The sequence below is a fragment of the Corapipo altera genome, unplaced genomic scaffold (genome assembly GCF_003945725.1).
Source record: "Corapipo altera isolate COAL_440 unplaced genomic scaffold, ASM394572v1 75, whole genome shotgun sequence".
NCBI classification, from domain to species: domain Eukaryota; kingdom Metazoa; phylum Chordata; class Aves; order Passeriformes; family Pipridae; genus Corapipo; species Corapipo altera.
In genome coordinates this window covers 14,858,567-14,876,838 of record NW_020884887.1, presented here as the reverse complement: position 1 = coordinate 14,876,838, position 18,272 = coordinate 14,858,567, and the positions used below count along the sequence as shown (strand labels likewise).

Below are 18,272 nucleotides of genomic sequence, written 5' to 3'. Positions count from 1 at the left end.
GGACAGCTTGTTAGGCCACAACACCAGGGTGGGATTCACATCTTATTAAAATAAGAGCTTCATCTCTCAGGGCCTGAAACTTTGCTAATTAGAGTCTTTCTCCTGAAATTATTTGGTGTTTGTAATTTGCTTGAGCTGAAGATTTGTCTGTAGGGCCAAAATTATTTATTTTGTGACAAGTTTTCTCTGTCACACCCATACATGCAACATAAACCCAGACTGAGCAGACTGGAAAGGTGAATGAAGATTTATTTTGGGGTCTTTTAATGTGTTTTTTGAACTAGAAATGAGAAAATATAGTTAAATTTTCTTCTGAATTTCCACCCAGCTCTAGACAAGTAAAAAAGCCAAGGGACATTTTTTATGTTCACAGCAGGTATTGTTATCAGCCTCTTGCTTGTATTAATATACATTTTCCAAACATACTATTTTTCTTCATCAAACATGGAGCTTTAAGTCTTCATTAACCAGAATAACTCAGCTGAGTAATTACTAAATAGAGCTGAAGACATATTTAACAAAGAGCAGTTATAGCATTGCAATTATACCAGGAGTTATGAAAATGCCTATAAAGAACCCTGGAGTGTGTTCAGATGTCAGAAATTGTTAAATGCATATACTTTTTACAGACATGCAATTGCATTTCTTGCAGTCACAGTTTAAATCTGTTGCCTGTCTACTTCTTTTGTTCCTCTTCTTGTTGATGATTTTCTAATGTAAGGGATGAACACAGCCCATCCTGATTTAAGCTCTGGGGTTTATTCAAACGTGCTTAGTAAATGAGGAGCTGAATGGTGCTTCCACACACGCTATTCACTGCAGAACCAGTCACTGTGGGAGAAATCTCTGCCTCCTGCACTTCCCCAGATCATGCCAGAAATGAACTGCCTTGTGTGTCCTATCATAGGCAGAGAAGGAGAATTGTTTGCTCTGGAATAACCCCAGCAAGTGAATGGTGTGACTTTACCTATGGAATTGGAGCAGGGGCATATGTAGAAGATGTGTTTTCCCCTTCCAGCAGCTGCAGTGAAAGTAGTTCACTGCCTTATTTAATACCTCTACATGAATGTCCATGCTCAGGCATTCACTGTTTACTTATGCTGAGCATACAGTGCACACACTGTACCTCTTCTTCTGCCTGGGAAGGAATAAAGATCTACTGTTCGAGTCAGCCACATATTTTTAAGATCGAGTGATGTGCCAGAAAGGATTTCAGGAACTCCAGAAGTTAACAATTCCACTGCTGCAGTTTGCTGTGCAGATGTTGCTGCTCAGAGGATCAGGACTCACTGCCAGGGTTGCCCTGCTTCAGCACTGAAATGGGAATTTGGGAACGACCCTTTGCAGGAGCAGCTCCAGATCAGACAGGAGAGGAAGGGCATCTGGGGAGGAGACTGACCCTGTTCCCTTCTGGCCTGGGTGGCTGTGCATGAACCATGAATGATATAAAATACGAATGAAGGGGTGTTGTGTGAGAATGATGAGAAGCTTAAGGACCAAGTGCTCTGCAGCTGGAGGAAAGACACGTTCCCTTTGCTTGCTGGCTGCTGGCAGGCCTGGAGGTCATGGGTCTGTCAGAGTAGAGCTTACACCTGTGATGGATCAAATTGAAGAAGGATGCTGCCATCCTTCCTAGGATCTCAGTTCTGAGATCCCAGAATCTCAGCACAAAGGTAACGAGTCCTCTGCACGGGCTTTTTTCATCAGCTAGGTTTCCCTTCCAAGTTGTCTGTAAAGTAAGTTGTGCTCAAAGACAGGATGTGACAAGCCAGCACAGGCTGATGATGAATGAGTAAGGACATGGAGCTGAGAGTGCTGGAGCCAGTCAGCAGTGAAACCACAGAACCTGAGAGCAGCATTTGCCCGGGCTGCTCTCTTTAGTAGAAAAAACCCAAATACAGTGACCCTTTCCTCATTTGAGGAATCTCTTCTGGACAAATATACCTCCGTTCCATGTGGAAAACCCACACACATAGCAGGAGCTATGCCCAGCAGATGATTGCCACCTAAAGTTTAGTGACTGCAAATTACCCTCTCTCCAGAGAAAAAGATTTCATCCGGATCTGACTTCAGCCTAATTCAATATGGGTGTTTTTTTAAGGTCTGTTTCTTCATCCACTAATTAGTAGCCTAAATAAAATAAGAATGGAGGTTTTGTGGATTTTTTCATGGTTTTGTAATGCCTTTTACCCACATTTCTTAACTACAACTTTCCCTAAACCTAAAACGACTGATGTGACCGGCTGGCCTTTCCTATTTCTGGATTTGATTTATGCTGGAGTCTGTGCAGGAATGACTCACAGAGCCTTTACAGAGGCTGCTCAGCCTTGTACAGAATCTGTGTTGAAATTCAGGGTATGCAGAGGAAGGTCTGCCCAGTGCAGCATGGGATGACCCAGTCCTCTTTCCCGTTCTCTCTTGGACTTTATTCTGCAACAAAACGTGCTTCTCCTCCACAAAGTCCGGTTTTAAAGGTGTCTAAAGGTTAAATCATTTGCTTTCTGAGCTTCAGCAGTAGTGACCTGGCTGTGTTACTTCAAAGCCTTTCTTTCTCAGCCAGCAGAGATCGCTGCTGTGGGGAGCACAGAGGGCTGCCGGTGCCTGCTCCTGTGCCCCCAGGTACATTCCGTGCTGCTCACACCCCGGCCCTGCTGACACAGGGAGATGGGAATGTGTCTTTCTGCAGGAATCAGCATCTTCCTCAGGCTCCGACCACTTACAGCATTTCCTTCTTAGTTCCAGCAGGGAACACAGGGTGATTCATCATCCCTGCCAGCCAAGTTTACAAAAGAGTTTATTCATTTGCTGAGACGGGGGACAAACTTTGATTAAAAAGCATAAAATGTGGATGTGATTTAAAAATGTTTCAGCCTGCACAGTGCTTCCTTTGCAAGTAAACCACGGAGGCCACAGTCCCTCAGAGCTGTCCACCCTAAGTGCCCACAGAGAGATTTCAGAGCAGAAAATGAGAACATCATTTACAGAAGCTGCCTCACTCCCTACAAGCCCCTCAGATGCTTAGCAAGGCCTGCTATTTGCATCCCTGCATCCCCTGGTTCTTTTGGGCATTCCTGACCAATTTGGAAAATCTAATTAAAACATGGGCAGTGTCATTTTAAATGAGAAGGGGAGAACCTGTGTCTTTTCCCCTCCCTGCAGTCAGACACCCCTAGTTCTGTGTGGGTGCACTTGGGCAGTTTCCAGTAAGCCAGGCAGGCAATTAGCAGTTATTTCTGTGTTTGCAGAAGTTTCGGTGACCTTGGGAACGTGCAGCTGGGCACGGCTCAGAGCGCTGCCAGCCCTGCCCTGGCTGCACCATAATTACCCTGAACAGGAACACGAGCTGTGGGATTCCTCCCCAGCTTATCCTCCCCGTGAATCCGGCTTCAGCCTCCCAAACCTGGCACGGGGACAGCTGGAGGTGCTGCTGTGTGCGACAGACCTTTTCCATCCAAACGCTCCGTGTTTATCTCACGTTGAGTCTCGCCTGGATTATCTGCAGCAGAATTTAAGGCGTAAATCCCGTCCTTTCACTTCTCTCAGTTGCACTTTGGTGTCCTCAAGGGGTGCAGCCCTGAATAACACTGAGTTATCCCTGACTGCCTGCAGCCTCCCAGCCAGTTCAGCTCGGCTGTACCAGCACCCCGGTGGCTCAGGACTGAGCTCAGGACTGAGCTCCCAAACCAGGGTGAGGGCAAAGGGCCTTTTGCCTATTCCAGGAGAACCCTGGCACAGGTCAGACTGCTCAGGAAACCTTCAGAGCCAGAGCTAGTTTGCAGCCCAGGTCTCTGAATTTTGCTGGAGGAAAGCGTGGTAGAGCTGATACCTCAGTGTTCCACACACTGGGGGTTTGTTTAGCCTGTGCAGAGACACCTGAGCTGGCCTGAGCTGGCTGCTGGACACACTGACCTGCAATCCAGAGAGCAGGTGCTGAGCAGAGAGCAGTGGGAGTGTGTGGAGCTGTGGGTGGGCTGTGGAGCTGCACTGTGATTGTGCAGTGACCTGGTGTAGCTTTTCCTTGCTGCTGTGTCCAATGTGTTATTCCAAGAGGAAATTGTACCCAGTCTGTTCATGGGGAGGTGTGCATGTCCAGCCATAAAGCCTTTTTCTGGTGTTTGGCCAATCTTGCACCTTAGTCCCACCTTCTCCTTCTGATGGAGGTGTTTCTGCAATGCTCAGAGGGTCTGATTCAGGATGGCTTCCTGACATCACGCGGGAATTTTGCTGCCAGGAAATGCTCTGTGATTTTGCTGTCAGATGGGTACCAGGCAGTGCTGAGCCCAGAGGTGCAGCTGCTGCAGGGGACTCACCCCAGCCCATACCCCCTTTTCCCACCTCAGAAGCCCCCCTGCTTCTGCCCATCACTGCTAATGCAGTTTGTATTTCCCTTGGCATGCCAAATCCTCAGCTTGTGAGATCCATCTGTGCACACACTAAAGGAAGGCTAATAATTAGATGATACTTCAGCAGACAGCACCTCCACAGCCTGGCATGATCTTTTAGCTATGGCTGATGCAAAGACACCAGTCAGAATTTTGGCTGGATCTTTGAACAGCAGAGACTGGATGTTGGCATACCTTGGCTTCTGGCTTCCATCCTTGCTCTTCTAGGATCTGCTGTGATTATTTTTTCATTCATGAAAAACAAAGGAAGAGTGACAGATACACAGCTAAATTTAGAATTTGTTCATGTAAGAGGCCTTTTTACACGTTTGTTTTTTAGCTACAGTTTCAGGGAGAAACCTGAGCTATGCTGAGGTCAGAAAGAGTTCTGTTGTCCAGACATATCCCTGCCTCCCCCATCCTGACTCAGTGCTTTGTTTTATGGGAAATACTATATGGCACAACAGAAGTACTCTTCAGATAGTTTTAATATTTCCTCTGCTGAAGTCTCAGACAAACCCTTGTAATATGAGAGACAAGGGGGCATCCAAAAATACTCCAGTGTGCATTTGGCAGCCAAGCTCTCCACAGAGGGATTTTTACTCCACTTTTAAGGCACCTAAGGGCTCGAAACACCCACAGGATGTTTGATTCTCCTGGTTTTAAAGCAGATCTCCATGTCATAGCTTCCCGGGCGGGGCGGGCGGGGGGGGGGGGGGCTGCGCCGCTACTCGCGGCATTACGGTGGAGGGGCGGGGCGGAGGCGGGGCCTCAGACATGGCGGCGGCTCAATAGGGGCGGGGCCAGCAGGGGGCGGGGCCCGAGCGGCGGGGCGGCTGGAACGGCCCGGGCGGTTCTAGAACCGGGGAGCGGAGAGAGCGGCACGGAGCGGGACGGGGTGAGCGGCACGGACCGGGGCTGAGGGACCGGGGCACGGCCGGGCTGAGCTAGGCCGGGCAGGGGCTGGGCCGGTCCCGCGCTGAGGGGCTGTGCCCGGTGCCGCAGCCCCCCCGGCACTCGCGGCGGTCCCGTGAGCGCTGAGCCCTAAGCCGGGCTCTGCGCTGAGCCCTAAGCCCAAGGCTCAGCGCGTCCAGCCTTGCTGTGCTGAGTTTAACCGCTCGTCCGGCCCCGGGCAGCGCCCGCTCCGCTGCGGGGGCTCGGCGGGTCCGGCCCCGCTCGGGGGTCCGGGGCGGGTCCGGTGCCGCCCCCGGGCCGGGCGCTGCGGGACGAGGGGGAGCGTGGCATCGCGGAGCATCCCTTGGGGGTTTGTGAGCGTGGCAGAGGTGTCGCGGTTACAGGGACCGTGCGAGGGCTGGCTCCCCTTGTCCTGCCCTCTGGGCTCGGCGGGACCGGTGTTCCCGGTTGGATGTGCCAGCTGCGCTAGTTGTTAATTGTCTGCGCGCGGTCCCTGCCGGCCGCGGGCTCAGCGCGGAGCCAGCGATGGTTCGCGAAGGTGTTGGAACCGCACTTGCTCCGCTCGCGTCTCGTTTTGCGTTGCCCAAAAGAGCCCGTCCGTGTGTCGGTCGGAGCACACAGCTGGGCTGGGGACGAGCCAGGGGAGCGCAGCAGCCGGGGGTGACCCGGCGGGGCGGCGGAGAAGGTTGTGCGAAGGCAGCGCACGGGACTGGGCTGCAGTGAAAGCTGAAGGCACTTGAGTGTTATCGCAGCTCAGCTGGGGCACGGCGGCTTGTTATGTCATAGTAATGCAAAACATGCCTTTGACCAGACAGGAATGATTTTATTTCAAGCAGCAAAGAATGTCCTTGTAACCTGGAAGCAGGGAGGATGTGTAAATAAAGACTATTTTTGGAGCTGTCTGACTTGGTGATGTTTGGTGTTCCTAGCCAGTAATCACCTCTCTTCCTCAGTAGTAAATACTGAAGGTGAGCTTCCCCAGAAGACATTTTTGTAACAAAACCTCTTGCTCTTTAATTTTATAGGTGCTCTGTGAGGGTGGAGCTGAGCTGAGCGGCCACTGCAGCCATCTTTACCAGGGTAATACTTCATCTTTCTGGCATTAAGGACTTGGAAATAATCCCACAGGTATGTTGTGAGTGTATATATATATATATAGCAACCAATAACTGCCACTCACATTTCACAAGCAGAGCATTATTCTGCAGTTGTAAATTGGCATTGCTCTGACACAAACAGACGAGAATGTGGCTTCTGGCTAATGCCATAATTTCTTGAGATGCAATTTTTTAATGTGATTAATCATACTTTGGGAAGCAGTGCAGGAATTGTGTACTTCAAAGACAGTGACAGCAGAGGGAGCAGGATTTACCAGTTAGCATAAGAAGTTTTTCAGTCGAGGTTTAAGTCAGGAATTCAATCTGTTTATAATTTCCATGTTGTGCACATTGGCAAACCTCCAAAGAAGCAAGCAGTAAACATAGATATTTTTCCTATGACTAGTTCTGATTTTTGTGTATGGTTTTCTATATGTCAGAGGCATGGGAATGTGGAGTATGGAAAGTGGGCACGTTCTAGGGTGATGTTAGAGCAGAGACAACCCCTGCACCTCTGAGATAATGTCTGATTTTAATTAAATTGCTGATATTAAATGGAAGAAACAGTTCACTGACAGTAGACCTTTTAATATTAAAAAAAAAAACAACAACCTTATTTCTTAACAGGAAGATATTTTTTGTGCTATATGGGAGCAAATGGCAGGGTATATTAAGTATGATGATATATCAAAGTTATGGGCTTTGCACAGTAAAATGCAGTCTAAATGCTAATGCTGAAAAAACAACCTGTAGTGGAAAAAGAGCCTGGAGTCTTGCTGTCTTCACAAACAGTGTGGGATCTGACTCCAGGCTGCTTCATATGGGCAGAGCTTGCAGAGTAAGTTGAAGGCAGATTTGCTGTGCCTTAGACTGGCATCAATTTTGTTGTCTACTGGAGTGTGGAAGAAACATTCTTTACTGTGGCTTTAAAAAACTGTGGGGAGCTAATCAAGATGATTATGGCTTCTAAGGTAGCTGTAATGTATTTTGTATTAGAAGAAATGCCTGCAGTTGTGTGTGAATGTGCTGTATCCTCATTAGTGCTTGCAAATGAACAACTTTTTCCTCATTTTCTTTTGGCTTGCCATGAAAAACACAAGGCAATTGTAGTGAGTTATTTGCTAGGTAATTATAATTGTTTTCAGATGCACATTAAATCCTTTGTAAAGAAAGGTGGTGATGTTGGCACAAGCTGCTCTGAGCAGCAAAGCCAACATGCACTGGGGGAAGGAGCTGGGAAGCTGTTACTAAAGGATGGAGAGAGAACTCACCTGTGAGGAGGCTCCCAGTGCTGCAGGGGGGCAATGCCTGTGTCCCTGGGTAGGACTGAGGGTGAGTGTGAGGTGACTCCTGACATGAGGTCCAGAATAACAGCATGGTCTTGATGGGGCTCTGACAGGTGTTTAAATCAAGAGTTTTTTGGCTCAGAGGAGGGGTTGAACATTGGAGCATCTGAGTACATGTGGATAATGAATTTCAGGTCTGAATTACTTGTTTCAGAGTCTTCAGTCAATGGTGTAGGTTTTTTCCTTAGGATGAAATTAATCTTTCCTTAGCATTTAATAATTTCCAAGTAGTTTTATAGCTGCTATCATGTGTCAGGCTAATCTGCAAGACTTGAAATACTGCTACAAGCTGGATGGTTTTCTTGATTGGTATTGAGAGAAGCTCTTCCATGGCAACAACTTGAAAATCTGTTTGCAATTAAGCCCTTCTTTTGGCTCTAAGTAAGCAGTCTTGCAGTTTTTTGTTTGTGCCATTTTCACTTAAATCTAATTAGCCTTATCTGCAGCTGACAATGCTGAGAGCAGGTTATTGCCTCCTTTTGGAGCTCCACTGTTTGTGGAGGGGATGAAGCCATCTGCACCACTACCCCTTGCTGTGTCTGCAGGCAATAAGACAGGGTGGAAAGCACTGGCATTTTGGAGAAGCCCCAGACAGACCTGTCTCATCCAAGAGTCTGACCTCAAATTGCTGAGGATGGACCATCCTTCAGAGCCTGGCGTGTGGGCCCCGACTGTGTGTGCACCAAGAATTCATCTGTGGCCTGAGGTCACCTTGAAGTAGTGATTTACTTGTTGGACTTCACCATGATATTTTAAATTTAGAGGCCTGTGTTAGCAGCTGGTTTTGGAGTGCTTTTCCAGGTGTCTTTAATAGCACAGGCAAGCACAGAGGAGGAGACAGGGCTGTAACCTTTTGTCATCAGCTTGTACATTGTATTCTGGTAGTTTGGAAAAATGGTATCTTAATCAGATTTTGACAGTAGCTAGTTGTGATACTTTGTCTTACAAACTTTATGCCTCTGTGGCAACTCGTGGGTCTGTAAGAATGGAACTACAATAGGGAACAGTGGTCTGCCTTAATTTCTTGGAAGAAACCATTGCTGTATGCTCTGAAAAAAATTCCCCCCCCCCACCTAGCCCTTGGAAAGAGAGGTGACTGCTGGTAGCAGTTTGGAGCAGCTACGTCCCATCCCAGATCCACAGCTGCATCCCATCCCAGATCCACAGCTTCCTGAGAGAAGCCCCATAGCAAAGGGAGTGCTGTCACCTCTAAGTGTGGAGTGGAAGAACATTGTGGGGTTTATCCTGGAATTCATGTGAGAAAATGAGTGTTCACGTAAGAGCACGAGTCACACTCTGGCCTGATTTACCATAATAAAGAGCATAACTTTTGTTCTTTACATTACCCAGACTGGTCTTATGTTGGTTCCACTTAATTTAATTCTTCTGCCTGAGAGGGGTGTGCAAGTTTGAAGCCTGGATGAAGGACTTGCCTTTTTAGTCTCTGTTCTTACTTAGACTGTCAGGCAACTGGAGGACTCCTGTAGTGAACAAAGGAGACTGCAGCATATCAGTTGGATCAGAAGTTGAGTCCTAAAGGCACTGGATGAGTAGTAGGTATTTGTTTCTCCTTCTGACCTGAAAAAAAGTCCTCCCTCCTGGCTCTGGGAGTTGGCTCGAGTCTCCAGTGACTGGGTATTGGATTCTGAGTGAGTGAGGAACTGATAACCCTGGTGGACGTGCAAGCAACTTTTCTTTTATGGGTCGAGTGTGTATTTTTATATCATGTTGATTAAGAGCTTTTAGAAAGCTTATTTAATAAAGAATTCAGTCTAACTTGTGAAGAAAAATTCCAGCCTGGTCTATTTTGTCTAGAAGGACCTTCTTTCCTGCTGCCAGTGCTCTCTGAAGCCTGACAGCACTCTTTCCAGTGGGAGCAATGATTCATTAGGGTACTACACTGTAAAGAAGTAAAAAAAAAAAAAGCCAGGAACATAGGCAGTATTTGTTCTACACAGGCTTATTATCTGGCATTTCTGTTTGAATCAAACAGACTGGCTTTGTAAATATTTGTCTCCATTATTGAGGCAGGAGCTGCTAGTGCCACTTCTGCCCCTCTTGCCCTCTTTGTTAGCACATGGTTCAGCTGGGGTGGGGTGGGCAGGCATACGTGTGTCTGTGCACACATACTCCTGCTGTCCAAGACTGTGGTTATTCAGCCTCCTGTAATTCATTATTTGTGCTGGTTTTCCCAGTAACAGCTGTGAAAAGAATGTGTACAAACAATCTGCAAACCCTGCAGCCAGGTGTCCTGCTTGTTCAGCAAGAGCTGCTTTCTCTGTTTACTGAAGTTTCTGTTTATTGACTCAAGTAAAACTGAGTAGGATGGTAAAGCTGTTAAAGATCTGCTATAAAGACAAGCTGCTAGCTGTAGTAAGTGCACTTCTTGGCAGATATCCTCAGCCATGAGAGAACATGGTGGGGAGGTGCAGCAGAATGTCGAGTTGTGTTGTTTTAACTGGAAAATTCCCTTGTAATTGTTCTCCCAGGCTTTCTGTTGTGCATCCAAAAAACCACTCCATTAAATGATGACAGGCTATGCAGATGGACAGACGAGGCTTAATATATCCAAATTAATGTACTTCCCAAGTGTTCTTGACTTGCTGGGCTTTCTGCTACATCACTTATTGTGGCTTGTAGTACTGGCAGACCTCTGCATGGTACTATTCACTCAGCTTTGCTCAATTCTCAGATTACCCATGTACTAGTTCTGAACTGACTTGAACAAGCAGTTTGGGAATATGTGGTTTGCAGGAGGGTGAGAAACAGAAGAGAGAAAGGAGAAGACTTATTGTGATGCTGTGAGACATTTTCCTGCTTACTCATGCTTGCAAACTGTTGTGGTAAACGTTTCTGATTGCTTGTGTAGTCTTGTAAAGCAATCAAAAGAATAATTTTAAAACAATCCTCCTGCCATGTGGTGATACCCAGCAGAGCTATTTCTGGTGTTCTCAGTGATGGTGGTGTCACTGATGTGTTTGGTGTTTGTGTCCCTGGCACTCCTGAGCTCAGCTGAGGGTGAGGGTCTCTGTTCTGCTGTGGGCTTGAAAATCCCAGAAGGAAAGGGCAACATCCACTTTTCATCTTCTGCCTCCTGTCATGCAGGCAGATGTGTGGAGCCCAAGGGAATAAAAACCTAGAGCTTTTCCAGAATTATCTTATTTTAATGCCTTCCTACTTGCTGCATTGCTTGAAATTTTAGGATACTCCGTATATTTTCCCTTCTCTCCTCCATTCCCCTTTCTCCTCAGATTAAGTGATTCTGTTTTGCCCCAAATAGCTGCATTTTTGCTGTATTTGGTTGCAGGTTGCAAGTGGTCGTTTCCAGCCACCGGTGTACCCAGTTACATGGGGTAGGAAGAAGGAATAATTGGTTTTTGAATCAAGGTGAGGAGCTGCCACCCTCCCTGTGACACTGTGCAGGGTGTTCCTGAGCTCAGTGTTTGAGCAGCTGTGCTCCTACTCGGGGCTGGCTGTGGTGGCTGGTCCTGCTGGGTGAACAGGCAGCTCCAGAGTGAGCTGTGGGCTGATCCAAGTGCATCCAAGCACCTCATAAATTCACTGGAAATGGTGATCCTGGCCATCAGATCTCCCAAGAGGATTAGAGCTCGCAGAAGGCTCTTCTGTACATACCTTGCATCCCTTCCTTCACCTGACCCTGTCTGCTGGGGCTGCCTTTCCCTTCCATGCTCCCTCAGGCTGTGCTTTTGGAAGCACAACAATCTGTTTTCAGCCTCCATCTCTGGGGGCTGAGTTTCTAAACTGGCACAGCCTTTGAAATACAGAAGTCATAAGGCTGTGCCCGGAGGCCAATATGCTGAGATGATGCATCTTGAATAAGCAGAGCTGGAAATTTCACTTTTAACTTTTCCAACCATTGCTGCCTCTTCCATGCTACAAAATGCTCTATTTCTCTATTTGGCTTTCTCACTATTTGTGTTTCTAGACAGGTCTTATATAACTGAATTTTATAGCATGCTGTAAGTCTGACCATTTAATTTAGACTTATTATTATTGGAATATAATACAGTTTTGTGAGTCTCATATTTTCCAGCTCTAGTTATGCATGACATGGAAGGCACTGAGCTGCTCTTGCAAAAGAGCTTGTTCTCACTGTCTCAGTGGACAATATATTGCTTCCTTTACTTCTCTCATGTGGGCTTTCCAGTACCTTTCATGTAAATCCCAAAGAGTATGCAAGACAGCATTTAAGACTGTTAAGTAACAGCTTTTGTGGTTGAAGACTTTTTTTTAAGCTTTACTAATTAGAATTCAGTCTTTCAAGGACATAAATAATTTTCATGAGGATAAAATGACTGAAGGTAAAGATTAATGCCTTGGGTTGTTTCCTCACGAGTAAATTAACTAATTTTACTCCTCCTTTTTCTTTCCATTTGTTACAGGTTTGAGCTGTCTGGAAGATGAAGCCCTGGCTGCAGTTGGTGTTCCTCACCTGTGTTTTGTTCTGGCTCACAGAAGCAGAGTTCTTCACCTCCATAGGTATGGAAGGAACCAGTGCCCGATGCTGTGCTGCAGTTAATGTGATTGCCAGAACTGTTCAAGTTTACAGTTGAAGCACGTGGCTTTCTTCACATGGCCCCGTCAACCACTGTCTGTACTAGGAAATGCTGCTCTTCTGCAGTTTGTTTGCAGTTGGGTAATTTAGCACACTGTGACCAACAGGATACAAGTTTCTCTGGGGCCTCTGTCAGTAAAATAAGGCAGGACCTGTGTTCTATTAAGAACTGTGCATCTGTTGTTATCTTTAACACAGCACAACTTTTTAGGCTAAAAAGCTTACTCCTGAATTTGATTTATGAAAACAATTGAAATGATAAGTATGCGAACTATGTGTTTTCACAGGGCCTGAAGTCTCCCAAAAAGTTGGATTTGGGTGTCAGAAGTAAAAATTAATAATGTCCTTGCCTTGTGTGTTTTGTTTGGCCTGAGTAAATCCTGAAGAATTCACATTATTGTAAATCCTAAAAACAAACTGATTTTTGTGACACTTTAGTTTCTGTGTTCTAATAGGTGTGATACAACCAAGTTTGATTGTGGCAGAGCCTCAAAATAAGCACAAACTGAGTTTTCTGCTGTTACTTGGTCCAATGTTTTCCCATGGAGCAGTGTGGGGACTTCCCCTCCATAAGGGCATTAGAGGCTGATTAACTACCACTGGCTGTTCTCCAGGATGTCCTTTGAGTCAGGGGAGCTGTGCTTCTGAATGGCAGAGCTCAGAACTCCTGGTGGGTTATTTTGCACCACTGTGGAACTGCTCAGCTGGAGCCAGCAGAACTGTGTCCCACTGCCAACCTCCTCACGTGCTCCCTGCTCTGGGCTTGGCTAAACAGTATTTAACTACATGTCTATTGTTTGCTTCTCATTTTCCCGAGTTAAGCAGATTTTTATGCAAAGTTTCCCTGAAGCATCACCTCTTCTTTACACTTACCTGTTTCTGAACCTTTCCTAACTCTGAAAATAGCACAGCCTTCTCTCTGCTTACCCATGCCTCATTAATAATGACTTTGGAATGCTGCAGCTGAAGCTGTGGCTGCATTTGCAAATCTCAGCCGGTCTTTCGGTTTGGGCTTTGAAAAGCCAAGTTTGTCGTAGCAATTAGGACAGACATGTGAGCAATTCCCACTAATGCTGATCAGGAGAGAGTGTGTGTGTCAGTCTATGAGCACTAGTCTGAAATCCCTCTGTATGTAATGTTAGGTTGTGTTTCCACAGTTACCCAGATTGCAGAGCTGTAAATTTAAATGATGCCAGTGATTAGGTTAATAATTTTTTAGTGTGACCTAATCTGTATCCATATGTAGCACAGATGATTTGGCAACTCTTTGGATCTTTTGTTGCTTCGACTCAATAGCAGTGTGAAGGTCAAACCTTTATTTTTATTGTCCTGCATACACTTGCAATGCTAAAAGTCAATGGCTACATGAACCACTGAAGCTGGGACTTCAAAAGCCCCTGGAAGGGTTTGAATGCCAGACTTGTATGTCTAATAGCTGTTGTGGTTTACAGGCATTGAAGTGCATACCCTTCATTTGTCTGTTCTTTGTGATGGTTTTCATAGCCCTAGAGCATTTAAGGTTTGTCTTCTGTGCACTTGGAAATCATTACTTTTTTAGGTCTGATGAACATTTGCTCCTACTCTCTTTTTAGGTCAAATGACAGACCTGATTTATGCGGAGAAAGACTTGGTCCAGTCTCTAAAGGAATATATCCGAGCAGAAGAGAACAAGCTCTCTCAGATTAAAAGGTAGGGGAGGAGGTTTGTATAATGAAGGGTGACAAAATGGCTCATCTGTGTTCAGTCACACCCCACCTTTGTCACCACTCTCTGCTGTTGGTATTTCCTCAGCAGATGATCACAGTGAGACCAGAGGTACTAACTTAATTTAATTTGTGTCCACAAACCTGCAAGGAGGGGTCCCTGCTTTAAATATCCTTTAGAATTTGCTTCTTTAGAAATGGTGGTTTGCTGGGCCCTTCCTTCTTTGCCTGGTCCTTGTGCCATCACAGAACTCCTGTGGAGGGGACACAGGTCACATCAGAGGAGTCTTGTCATGTGAGCTGAATGCCCCTGTGTGCCAGTGCTCTGTGCTACCTGTTGTTTCCCACCATCAGCCCCCTTACAAGGGCAGAGTGTGCCAGGGGCATTGTGTGGTGGTGCATCCTGAATCCCTGGATTCCATCCCATCCTGGCTTTGCCCACAGATACCCCTCAGAGACAGTTCTCCTGTCTTTTTCTTTTCAGTTGTTGACCTGGCTGTGGCACATCTCAGACATTGTCCTGATTGCTTGGATCACTTTTGCTGACAACTGCAATTTTCTGTGTCCATTAGGGAAGATTGTTAATGCTTATCTAGCCAAAAGCAATGTCTGCTAGGGTGTGACACTAGGATAGTCTAAATGAGGTCCAGGTTCAGAAGAGCCCAGTGCCTCTAAAAGGAGCCAAGCTTTCCAAAGAATTTCTGATCTCCAGGCTGTGTGTGTCAATCTGACCCTTTGGGAGTGTAGGGTGAGGATGGGGCTGTGGAAGAGTGAAATGATAGGAATTCTCATGACATATACCCAAAATGTTCTTTTCTTGAAAAGCTGCCCTTTGGAGGAGAAGCAGTCTCCTCCTGAAGTATTGATAAAGACAGTGTCTGTTCATTCTGTGTATAAATTGGTGTTTTTAAGACTCATTGCAAGTGAGATGCATGCCTGCTGTAGTAAGGTTTAAAGTAGTAAGCAGGGAAATTATTTCTTTTTAAAAGAGACTATTGTAACTTAAAAAAACCCCTGCTTTATACTTCTGAAGTTGAAAGGTTGAAAGCTGGTTTTGATAACAAAAGCAGCAATAATTTGATCTAGGTGTGTAATTGGAATGACTTAAGGAAGATGTGCATTCATGAATTGTTCTCAGGCTGAGGTGCACATTTCTCATTCCAGTTGGGCTGAAAAAATGGATGCACTGACCAGCAAATCAACCTCTGATCCAGAAGGGTACCTGGCACACCCTGTCAATGCATATAAGCTCGTGAAGCGTTTGAACACTGACTGGCTGGAATTGGAAAACCTGGTTCTTCAGGATACAACACATGGTAAGGAGTTCCTGGGGAGCTACTGGGAGGCAGCCTTAGGACAGTTGTTTATCCCCTTGTGTTCTGGAAAACCACAAGCTCAGCTGTGGTTTAAAAGCTATTGCCAAGTTTGTTTGAACCAAACTAGTGTTTGTTTCAAATGGCCACTTGTGTGCTGGTCAGCCAGGAGAGGGAAAGCTGCCACTGGAACACTCAGGGAAGGCTCAAAGAAACTGTGACCTGCTTTATTTGGGGAGAAGGGGGAAGAGGATATGCTGAAATTGTCACCTGTGGTGGCAAGTGTTGGGTTATGTTCCTTTATATATAAACTCCTTCATCTGCTTTCCCTGTCTGTTCCTTCTCTTGTTGATCTTTGTTTGCTTAATCATGTTGATCAGTAGATAAGATTAAGATTCAAAATGAGTCCCATACTGAATTGGTGAATGAATTTGTATCATTAAGAGTTGGCAGATGTTCATAGGCAGTCTGATAACAGGATAATGTACAGTTGCTATCTGTAAACTTATCCTTCTAAATCAAGTGCTTCCAATACTAATCCTTAGTTTTGCATCATTTTGTCAGTGTCTGGCTGAATTTGCTTCCATAGCTTTTTTTTTTTTAAAAGGTTTATTTTTGCTGGACTCCTTGAAAGTGAGGTAGAGGTGGCAATGTTTTTCAGGCAGAACACTGCATGTTTTCCCTTTCTTCTCTGCATATGCTGAAGTTTAGGTACTTGGAAGTTTTTTCCAGCCAAGACTTTTATTGCCTTTTGGAATAGTCATCCTAGATGGAAATAAAATACTCAGTTCTTTTGAGTACTTCTGTCACTAATTCTTTCTCTAAAGGTTTCCTTTCGTACTTTTTCTTGCTGCATGAGTGGAAATGGTTGGTTTGTTTTCCTTCAGGTGATGGCTCCCAGTCCTGCCCAGCCAGCCTGCTGTGTAGCCTCGATATGTTATGTAGTGCATTTAATTTTATTTCTGAATGGTTTTGCTTGTCAGGTTTAACCCTCTCACTGGGTAAGGTCCTACCCTACTGAGGTGATCCTGGATCAGGGTCTCTGTCCCTTGAACTAAGATTTGAAAAGCTCTTATGGATTTACAGGTTAGAATACAGAATTGGAGCTCCTTGACCAGTACTATAATCCAAAGTTCTCTTTGGATATTGCAAGAGAACCGATGAAAACTTTTTAAAGTTTTCATGCCAAAAAGAGACATTACAGGAAAATGAAAATTATTAGGTTCACATTGTACTTCAGGAATTGTGTGACAAGAAAACTGAGAAAACTAGTTATTTGTCCCTTTTCCTCATTAACTGTATTTCATAAAATGAGACAGAAAACAATGTGTTTATAACTTGTGAGCCTAATAAGGCTTTAAATCTGGATTATTTGAATCTCATTTCCCAAGCCAAAGCAGATGTTGCCTCTTCTGCATTAATCTAGCACTGATATTTATTCAAGCACTGGAAGTAATGTCTTTCCCTTTTACTGCAAAGGCTTTATTGCAAATCTGACAATCCAACGCCAGTTTTTTCCAACTGAGGAGGATGAGACTGGAGCTGCGAAGGCTCTGATGCGTCTGCAGGACACCTATAAACTGGATCCTGAAACTCTGTCCCGAGGGAACTTACCAGGTAAGTGCACCAGGGTCTCCTCTGCTTGAACAGAAGTGGGAACATCTTCAAGCTCTCTCCAAAAGCCCTTTGTGAAATGGGGATTAACAGTTTTTGCTACAGGTGTTTTGGAAAGTACAGAGACACGGTGGGATGTCTTGGTAGCTGAGACCTGATAAGTGTTTGTTGCTGCTGCTTATGACAGACTGACTGTAACAGGTTATGGTTGCTGCCAACATGCTGGTTACAAACTGAACAGGGGTTGGCAGAGTGCAGGTAGATGAGCTGACTCAGTGGTTTTAGTTATTATATGTGGGGGTTTAACAATGAACTTAGTTTTAAGTCTTATGTGCATCTGCTGAGCTGGAGCAACTGGAGAGCAGTGCAGCTACAGTCAGATGGGTACCCAGTTTGTCTAAATAACCATCAGCTTGCTTATGCACAAATATAGATCTCCAGTAAAGAGAAACAAGCTGGCTCTGCCTGTAGTCAGGCTTCTCTGATCACCTGACAGTGTTAATCTGTAGGTTTGGTGAAGTCTGTTCAGATGTTAGGCTGCTCTGCCTTTGTCTACAATAGAAAACACAATAGCTGAACACTATAATTTCTGCTAAACTTCCCTTGGTTTCCAAAGGAATTAATTAAAGTAGAATTAGGATAGCATTTTCTCTTTAATTCTGAAGGTGACCATTTTAGTACTGAACCTACAATATTGTCAAAGAATTGCCTTTTAGAAGCATTTTTGGATGACAAAAATACATACTTACAGATATTCCTTAATGTATTTGAAGGCAAAGGTGCTTTTCTGTGGATTGCTCAAAGCTGTCTTTTTGCTTTTAGGAGCAAAATATAGATCCACCTTGACAGTAGGTGACTGCTTTGGCATGGGGAAGACAGCCTACAATGATGGGGACTATTATCACACCGTGCTCTGGATGGAGCAGGCCCTGAAGCAGCACGACGAGGGGGAGGAAACTGCAGTCAGCAAAGTGGAGATCCTGGATTATCTCAGCTATGCTGTGTTCCAGTTTGGGGACCTGCACAGGGCCATGGAGCTCACCAGGCGCCTGATATCCCTGGGTAAGGACAAAAGGCACATCTGTCTGTCTGGGGAGCTCTGCCAGCAGAGCTGAGGGCAGTGGTGGCCCCAGCACACTGTGACCTGGCTGGGAGGAGGTCCTGACAGAGGACTTAGAATAAGTGTCGGTCCTGGAAAAACGGTTATTTATACATGAAGTGTCTTTAACAAACTGTCTGATGGTCCCTGCTGTTGTTACCCAGAGCCTCCAGTGTCTGACTGCAGGACCTGTGGGCTTTGCTGCAGGACCTGTGGGCTTTGCTGCA

At 45.6% G+C, this 18,272-nt stretch overlaps 1 protein-coding gene across 4 annotated transcripts in view; it reads left to right on the top strand.

The window, feature by feature from the left end:
• Positions 1 to 5,176: 5,176 nt before the first annotated feature.
• P4HA2 (prolyl 4-hydroxylase subunit alpha 2) overlaps positions 5,177 to 18,272 on the top strand; it is a 27,462-nt gene continuing 14,366 nt past the window's right edge. For all 4 annotated transcript variants that reach the window (XM_027643351.1, XM_027643352.1, XM_027643353.1 and 1 more), the window contains exons 1-7: positions 5,177 to 5,280; positions 6,323 to 6,425; positions 12,144 to 12,240; positions 13,909 to 14,005; positions 15,184 to 15,335; positions 16,812 to 16,949; positions 17,769 to 18,008. In XM_027643351.1, coding sequence (XP_027499152.1) covers positions 12,162 to 12,240; positions 13,909 to 14,005; positions 15,184 to 15,335; positions 16,812 to 16,949; positions 17,769 to 18,008 — 706 coding nt within the window. In that variant the 5' untranslated portion in view covers positions 5,177 to 5,280; positions 6,323 to 6,425; positions 12,144 to 12,161. The remainder of the gene's footprint in view (positions 5,281 to 6,322; positions 6,426 to 12,143; positions 12,241 to 13,908; positions 14,006 to 15,183; positions 15,336 to 16,811; positions 16,950 to 17,768; positions 18,009 to 18,272) is intronic.